This window comes from Periophthalmus magnuspinnatus, chromosome 15, assembly GCF_009829125.3.
Source record: "Periophthalmus magnuspinnatus isolate fPerMag1 chromosome 15, fPerMag1.2.pri, whole genome shotgun sequence".
In the NCBI taxonomy this organism is placed as follows: domain Eukaryota; kingdom Metazoa; phylum Chordata; class Actinopteri; order Gobiiformes; family Gobiidae; genus Periophthalmus; species Periophthalmus magnuspinnatus.
Genome location: NC_047140.1, coordinates 15,857,282 through 15,866,794, shown reverse-complemented (window position 1 = coordinate 15,866,794; position 9,513 = coordinate 15,857,282). Strand labels below are relative to the sequence as shown.

The following is a 9,513-nucleotide window of genomic DNA, read 5'->3' as shown; positions in this document are numbered from 1 at the left end:
AAGACTTGTAGACTATTCCAAACAATGAATTGATTGTTTTTAAATTTTTATGAATATATAATTGGTTAGACATTATTATGAGCTTAATTGTTTTTAATGAATATGTAAACCAACCAACACAAATATCTTTTACATAAATATTTATCCTGCAAATTTTACTATGATTCATGTCTATGATTGGGCTACACAATATTTTGAAAAAAAATTAAAAAGTCTAAATTACAATGTGCATTCTGAACACAATCCTACTTTTTAAACATATATTGCAAATCTAACCACAGTACTCATCAGAAAAAAATGCAAACAACTGCAGGGACATTACCATTTGAGAAAAGAAATATGAAATGATAAACTAATACAAGAAGACCATGAGTTTCAGAACATGTTTGTACTAATCTAAATTACAGGTACAACAAGATGTTACTCTGAAATTTTAGTATTGTGACAACAATAGAACAAAGTATTCATAATTTTTATACTTAGACTTGATATTTAATACTGATTCTTTTGCCGATTCTGATACCGATTTGATGATTGCAAATTGCAAATTCCATTAGAATGTGATTTATTGTGCAGCAATATATCAATATCATGGTTGGTTTATGATGTCTTGAAGGTTATATTAAAATTAGCTATGAGTGAATTTCATTATGTTGAGGTAAGAGTTTTGGCTCCCAAGATGGCAACAGCTCAAATATATCTGACCAATTTATATATTAGAGATATTTCCATCTTGAATCCTCCTGCTGTTACCCCCCTCCCTCTCACTTCATCTCTCACTTACCCATGAAGCTATAAATATCCCAGAACCAGGAGCCCTCAGTAAATATGGCGTGATTTCCCTGGAGTGGAGGAGAGGTGGAGGTGGAGGTGGAGTAGAGGAGGAGAAAAGAAGTAGGGGTGGAGAAGGGGAGGAGGAGATAATCTGGAGGTGAGAGGGAGGAGTAGAGGATAGGTGTGGAGGAGGAGAGGACTGGACGATGCAGAGCTGTTTTTTATAAATGGGTCTTGCTCTGTGTCAAAAACTGATGGACTCGATCTGAAATTTGCATTAAACACTGAGCATTACTGATGTTGGCACAAAAATGTTGTACAAGTGAAGTTATGTGACGTTTAAGAGCTCATGAGTGTTACTTCCATCAACTTAAACTTTTTGTCCATGTCATATTTTTGCTTGTTATCTCTTAAACTCAACTAAAGATAAGTAGTAGGTAGTAGATCATTTTTGTCATTTAAAACTAGACTAAAATGTAAAAGAATAATTTTGAACAAAAGACTAAGATGCATTAAAACATCTTGAAATTAACAAACTTAATTCATACAAGTCTTGTTTGTTTAGACATAAACAGACTATGTGCTTCTCTGATTGGTCCCAGACTACGCTTCGTTGGAAGTATGGGAAAAGCTCATTGAGATGGGCCTTATGTGGTTTTTAAAGATGGACCATGTTTTTTTTGCCTCATAAATGGCAGTTTTTCATAAGCTGTTATAGTGGCCTTTACTTTCATGGTTTCCTTCTGCCTTTCATAATTAACATGATTAATTGATAGATTAGTTAAATTTAATTAATTCAAAGATTATCCAAAAATGAAGGTAAAACTAACCATAACATTTTTTTTTTTTTATTGAGTAATGCTTTAAAAGGATGTTAAATATGCCACAATGACAAAGATTGGCATATAAAGACAAAAACAACTACGGTACTAAAAATAGATCTGCCCTCCACTGCCACCTTCAGGTCCTGTGGTGTATGTGCTGGACCTGGCAGACAGACTCATCTCGAAGGCCGGACCGTTCGCCGCAGCCGGGATCATGGTGGGGTCTATTTACTGGACGGCGGTCACCTATGGAGCAGTCACTGTCATGCAGGTAACAGCAGTGTGGATTCTAGGGTGACTAGGGTTGTCAAAAGTATCGAAAATCAGATACTAATTAATACTAGACAAAAATAAACCTTTCCTGAATAGCTTTTGAGTATCAAGTCTATTCCTTAGTGTCGAAAAGTTTGAATTTTTTGTAATGTTAACAACAGGTGCAGAACGTTAAAGGGCCAGTGCCTGATTTCAAACCATGAGTCAGGAGCACGTTTTAGTTTGAACTTTTAGCTTCACCCACTCATGGTGCAGTATCACATCAGCAAAAAGGACAGAGAAACAACTGTCTGGGATAGTGTCCTGTGGTTGTTTCCTTATAGTTCTTCAATATCTCTCTACTCTCTACTACTTACTTTTTTTCGTCACTCATGAAAATGCACCATGACAGAGAATCAAGTGTCTGGGATAGTGTCAGGAAGTTGGATTCTCATGATTCTTAGTAGCAATATGTTTGATTGGACGAAAAAAAAAAAATGACCCTGTTAGTAGCTCCTCTGTTAGTTATTACTTGAAAAAATGCTATCTAAAATGAATAGATATTATTGTACAGTCTTATTTAGCAGCTTTTACTATATGTTGCATAATGTAAAGAGCCATTTGTATTTGCAAGAATAAATTCAAATCAGACACAAGCCCTTTAAACCAATAATCACTATAATGAGCAAGTTTTGATTTGAAAGAATATAATAAAGTGTAATCATTTGCCTGGGGTCCAGAATACACATTTCAATACGTTACGAAGTAAAGAGTCTGGTCACCGTTTTAGTGAAACCTTTGAAGCGAAGCACTAAACTCTGTTAATGTAAAGTGAGAGAAATGTCATTTTATTCAAGATGATATATATGAGCTCCATTGTTTCAGATTCTTCACTGAAAAAATAAATTATATTTGGTCAGACTCGAGATGCAATGGACCGAGTGGGGACCAGACTAATATCCCTTTGTATAAAAAAATAGAGGGATCTGATGGTTATAATTATCAACAGGCTGTAAGGTAAAGGGACTGTGCCATTTGAGTTGATCACTGCATCATACCACTATTTAAAGTGTTTATGCAGTTATAAATTGTGAAATACCAGTGAAAAAAACAGCTGTTTTCAGTACAAGCTACTCAAAATAAGGGACAAACAAAATGGCTGCTAGTATTCATCCAAATAGAAACCAGTGAAGTGTATGTCTTATAAAATTGGAAAGGCACAGACGATTGGTTTTCTGCCTCTGTGGAAATGAGCAACTTGGATAAAAAAAACTACAAAAAAACATTGTATTTCGTTTTAGGTGTTTCTGCATCATGTTGTGAAAATGTTTTAACAAGTTTTCTTAATTAAATGTAAAGTGTTGGTTAAAATAAAAGCATGTTTTTTATTTTTATTTTGGTTGTGATTCTTGCTCTGATAAAACATCCTTACTGACCTGGCTTGAAATCTCAGCAACCCTGACTCTTATTTGGCTTGGAGGAGGGCCTTTTCCTGCTTGTTTCTATGGGAATGTTGTTCCTTTGGCTATAATGTTCCACAGTGTGGCATAAAACGTATCCATGGATCCATGCAGGTGAAGAAAATTGCATACTGTATCTTTAATGAAGACATTGTTTTATAAAAATTGCTGAAGTTGAACCTGATCATTTGGTTAAATTACCTTACATCCTGCTTTGTCCCCTGTCTTCTTCCCTGACTCCTGCTCTTCAGGTGGTGGGACATAAAGAGGGTCTGGATGTGATGGAGAGAGCAGACCCTCTGTTCCTGCTGATCGGACTTCCCACAATCCCAGTGATGCTGATCCTGGGAAAGATGATCCGCTGGGAAGACTATGTGCTCCGTCTGTGGAGGAAGTACTCCAACAAGCTGCAGATCCTCAACAGTATATTCCCAGGTCACTTACATTATTGTTTATCCTTTGTGTTTGTTTGATGCGCTGATTGTGTGTTTGACATTCAGAATGATTATTTATTTGACTTTCAAATAAATCACAAATTTACTGAAGCTAATGGCTCAGTCCAGGGCAATATGATGAGCAAAAATCGTCATATTGTATTTCTGCATTTAATGCAGCTCAAATTTAGACATTTTTTCCTAACAGCTTCTCCTTTATCGGCCCCTGTAAGGCTCTGAGTGAGTGACAGGTGGATTTAACGATCATAAGAAGCAGATGACATTTTCCACTTAAAGGCTATAGAAAAATACAAAATGTGATAATTTGAATGAATTTGTGGGCTTAACACTAGGACCGCTGCATTCCACCTGCCTGCATCTGCCACACACTGGGCATTATGACCACTATATGTAAATGTCAATATTGCATGGCTTTATGAATCCTGATTTCAGATTTTTTTTTATTTCATAACCTACTTAAAACAAATAAATACCTTATAAATAATGTTAATGCAAGTGCTATTTGGCTAGAAAAATCATGAAATCCATTTTAATGGAAGTTCAGATCTATGAACTTCCATTAAAATCCACAAACTAATGGGTCTCTGTCTTCTGTGTGTGTCAACACAAATTTATGTCCACTGTTATCCATTTGTAAAAAATGACGACGATGATGATAATAATTATGATAATGATGATAATGATAGTCATTTTATTTGCAATCTTATGGAATAATAGGCCTGCAGTGTTTACTTAGACCAGGTAAATGCATTATTTAATGTAGCAACGAAATTTAATTTAGCAACAAAATGACAAGATTAGGCCTATTGAACTTTGAAATCCCTGTCCAAGATTTGTGAACAATATCCCTACATAATATCTTCACGGACAGATGATAAACATTTGGAGTGGCTATTTATTTTAATATTATGAAAACATTAAAATAACATCAGTCTATAAATATTTATTATAGAAGATGTGTTAATAATTGGCTATAGGCCAATGCTTCAAACTTTAAAGAGTTTATGATATAAGTGAAAGCTTGACGTGTAAAGCATCACTATTGGACTCGAGATAGACTAAAGTAAACATAACTATATACAAATATTATATTTTATTAAAGATTTTTTGTTGCTATCAATTCCTGAACCAATGAGACGAAAATGCAATGTGTTTTTACAATATAATAATAATAATAATAATATCTGCAGCAGTTCACGGTGGTTTTATTCGGTTCACTGAGAGCCTTACCTTTATTTTGTTATAAATGTGACATTGTATTCTGTGTAGAGCAGATCATAGTAATGTAATCTATGAAAAATATGTTTTTACAGCCAAAATATTAAGTCTATAATATCTTATTGCTGCAAATTTGTCTCCTTTGGAAGCTTTGCTCTGTTGCATCTGACAAACTAACATGGCAAACTACCTTTATATTATTATAGGCATCATAGCCTATTATATTTATCCAAATGAGGAAGTAGGAGTAGCCTAATTTAGGGCTAACCTCTAAGATAAGAAGCACAAAGCTGAATTACCTGTATCCAAAAGAGTGGTGCGCTCTGGTGGAGCTGCTCCCTGGTGGAGGTCAGGTTCAGTTCACAGTCCGCCTTTTCCTACCTCCTGTCCACCTCCTCGTCAGACTCTCCCTCAAAAATATTGTGAAATAAGGCCAACATTTCCTCTGGAGAATTGGCTGTAGGCCTCCTGTTTTACTCACTTGTTCCTGTGTCCATCGTCTAATCTAAAAAGCCAGCAACATGCTAGTCTAACATGTAGTCTAAAAATGCGATGATGTTTTCCTTCTCTCCCCCCGATAAACACACACACTAACATAGATCAGCCATAATCATTAGATGCATTTTTGAAAAGCAGGAAACAATCCCGGGAAATGAAAACTACAATACATCCCCCTCATGTCCCCTGTACGTCCAATAACTGTATCAAATATAGCAGCTGCTTGAGACCCAGCGAGTTAGAGGAGACAGAATGCTTATAAAACTTCATATGTTTATTTTTAGACCTAAATAAACAAATGACAGTATAGAAAACATGTATATGATAAAAGTCGTAAATGATCAGCCTCTGGCGTTTTGTTTTAATACAACTAATAAGCATACTGGATAAACACAGTGAAGGAGAGATCCACTCACATGGACGGGCGGAATGTGTCCAGGACTGATGCACATTCACTTACAGATAGTGTCAGTGTAGCTACTGTAAGGAACCTTGAACTCTGTCAAGTGCATCTGGTCAAACCGAATCAAAATTTCCACATATACTGTGTTCCAAATTCTTATACAAATTATATTTTTCTCAGATTTTGCCAAATTGTCAATCATAATCATAATTTATATCATAATCATAATTTGACATCATAATTTTCAAGTCATCAGCCTTTAGAGTACAATTTGAATGTTATTGAACAAACAACAATACCAGTATTTTTCAAAAATAACTTAAATTAAATTAAAATTATTTATAGTATTATAATTATTATAATTAAAATTATCGTCTCTCTCTCTTGTCTGCAGGTATTGGTTGTCCCGTCCCCAGGATCCCTGCTGAGGCTTCTCCTTTGGCCGATCACGTCTCTGCCACCAGGATCCTGTGTGGAGCGCTGGTTTTCCCCACCATCGCCACCATCGTCGGAAAACTCATGTTCAGTAGTGTCAACTCCAACCTGCAGAGAACCATCCTGGTGCGTACAACGAGCACACCTACACCCACTCTCTCAATAGATTTATTTGATTGTACAATAAAGAGTTTTTCAAGGCTCTGTACCAGTTTGATTTTCGTCCCGATCACGGAACACTGGACCAGCTCTATACTCTCAATGGGGGGCTTGAGGGCTCATTATGCAACTTTTCTAGTAGGCGAACGCTACCTGCTCGTCTTCATAAAGATGTCATTGCTTTGCCTGAAATGTTCCACAGTATGGCACAAAATATATTTATCTCGCATTCATTCAGTTAAAGTTTATTAATGCTCAAAAATACCTAAAATGCATCCTCATACTGAATAGGTTCACCTCTTTACAGATCTGACTTGTAACTTGGCCTGGTGGTGTCACTTACTTGTCTCCATGAAGATCGGTGACTCTTGTGCCACACTGTGGAACATTCCAGGCAAAGCAATAAAAGTTACATTACATAGAAGTACACTGGAGCTGCAACAATTAATCACTGTTAAAAAATGTTTTGTCGTAGTTTGATTATTGTAAATTTTGTATTGGGCCAAAAGTAATCGTTTGACTTGTCGACTAAATGAAAAATAAGTTGCAGCTCTACTGTGTTTCCTTAAAGCATAATGAGACTCTCTAAATAGTAAAATTTCAAACCTATCGCTCACCCAGTCTCTTATTTAATCCCACATTTCTTTTTTCCACAGGGAGGAATTGCGTTCGTGGCCATTAAAGGAGCGTTTAAAGTTTATTTCAAACAGCAGCAGTATCTGAGACAAGCCCACCGCAAGATCCTCAACTTCCCCGAGCAAGAGGAAGTTTAGGCTGGACACTTTTCATCTGACCCCTAAAAAACCTGGATGTACCACAGACTGCCAGTCAGACGAACGAGAGCTGTATGTGGAGTGACACCTCTGCTCCATAATGGATCTCTGCTACTGTTTTGTGTTTTTAATTTTCAACACTTTTGCAAAATTCGGACTGCAAAAAAAGTGTTGAGTTAAGTTTCAAATTATTTTAAGGAAGAAAAAGGTGGGGCATGTGTCATTTTATAATAAATAATTGTTTTATATGATGATTTATTTTGCAAGTTTCAAATGTTCACTCCTTTTTGCCATTTCTTGAAGGAGACTCTGTATATCAAATGAGGAAACATGTTGGAATTAATTATAAGAATAAACTGCGTTATGGAATATTGCATTATTGACTATTGCTGATTGTTTTAAGAACATAAATTGCTTTGTTTTTGTAAAAGTAAGCTTACGGTTTGCTTAACACTTCTGCAGCTTTAAGTGCGTATGACAGGTTTTCATCTTTTTCTATTTCTGTCTTCGTTTGGTGCCTGTGGTAAATATTTATCATAGTTTTACATCAGTTTAGTGGCTGTTTGTAGAAAAAAGTTGGGAAGAAAAGTACAAAAACACAGGAAGTGGTGCTAAGTACAAAAACAGAATACCCCCATCTGTCAACACCAAAAAGAAGGAATTTTTTTTAGCAGTTTAAACATGAATTTAACAAAATAAAGATGTATTTTTATTAATCTAATCATAACTACTGTGCAATTTATAAAGTATTGGCTCTTTCTAACATTATGGAATTCCCTCTACATAATGTCATATCTGCTGCCTGTGTCCAACCAGGAAGTAAAATTATAAACTATGAAAAAATAGGACAAGCGTTTTAGTAAAATATTAAATAAAATTATGTTAACCATGTTTTACCGAAGTGAGTAGTCTAACCTGTCATATGCACTTTTAAGAAAATTATTTTCATCACCACGCTACATAACACTCCTGTCTTCTTGCCTCTGAATAAAGATTGTGCTACTACTACTATATTCTACCGTATATACCAAGGCACAAATACGTGACAATCTGATTATTATATCTTTAAAAATGGAAATTCAACTATATTTGACCTGGTTCGTTTCATGAAAATACTTGATAGGTTGAGTTTTTGTTGTAGATTTCATGACGATATAACAAATGGAGGGCAGAGGCTCCAAACTTGTGTACCCTTGGGTCTTAAAACGACAATCTTTTCCATGTTGGTGAATAATCATATAATCATGTGGATAGGTCCAGTATTATGTGCAGAGATATTAACCATAATAGCCCGTAAGCTGAATGTGACCTCTGCCTTCCATCTATACACTAGTGTCCATAAACGCAACATATTCATTTCATATATTCAGGCGTTGACAAATGATGCCCTCTTTCCTTTTCTGAAATCACCTTTTCAACTATTACTTTGCTAATAAGGGATTTAACAAGCCACATTTGCAGTTCACCGTTAACATTTGTACTGAAAAATGGATTCTGCATTCAAGTTATACCATTATGTTCAAGGTGTACAATGCAACTTTTCTGATGGGGGTTGTGTTTGTCTTCATAGAGATGTTATTGCTTTGCCTGGAGTGTTCCACAGTATGACATTAAATTTAACAATCCCCATGGAGACGAGGACGAGACAAGTAGGATGTAGATGTACTTTTCCCCATTAGAACAGTGAGTACACCTTTAACTAGCCACAACTTTGGTTAATTGTTATAATTCTATGTCTCGCTACTACAGATGTATGAATAAGCCTTAACCATGATGTATTCTACTATATATATACACACACAAACTGAAAAACTACCAGCATTGGCCTGTATTTGGATTACGTTGGTGTAAAGTCCTAAATATAACTATTGGAATGCTTTTAATGTCACCCCAAAGGTCAATAAGGACTTCATAATAAACACTATACTCAAATGTAGGTGTGTAAAAGTAAAAGGTGCCTCAGTCCACAGCCCTGAACCAGAGACTGACCCGAACAGGACAGGTGTCATGGCAACGCTGTGTTTATCAAAGCTCATGTGAATAAATGTATTTTTCCAAATGTTAAAGTGAGTTTTTTGTTTTGATACATGGAATAGAAAACAGGCGGCAGTGGTTCAAAGTTATTCCTCACTTACTTTATGCATTACGAGTGTCCTAATTTTTGGGCAAGACACATATTTTTTTATTTCTGTGTGTGTATTAACTGGTGAGAGTTTTCTAGATATAAAACATTTAAAAGGAACTATGTAGTCTGCACTTTTA

At 35.6% G+C, this 9,513-nt stretch overlaps 1 protein-coding gene across 1 annotated transcript in view; it reads left to right on the top strand.

Moving 5' to 3' along the window:
• Positions 1-9,317, top strand: part of marchf5 (membrane-associated ring finger (C3HC4) 5) — a 25,922-nt gene extending 16,605 nt beyond the window's left edge. The window contains exons 3-6 of the mRNA XM_033979410.2: positions 1,739-1,869; positions 3,562-3,745; positions 6,279-6,445; positions 7,135-9,317. Of these exons, the coding sequence (XP_033835301.1) occupies positions 1,739-1,869; positions 3,562-3,745; positions 6,279-6,445; positions 7,135-7,251 (599 nt within the window). The 3' untranslated portion in view covers positions 7,252-9,317. The remainder of the gene's footprint in view (positions 1-1,738; positions 1,870-3,561; positions 3,746-6,278; positions 6,446-7,134) is intronic.
• Positions 9,318-9,513: the final 196 nt, after the last annotated feature.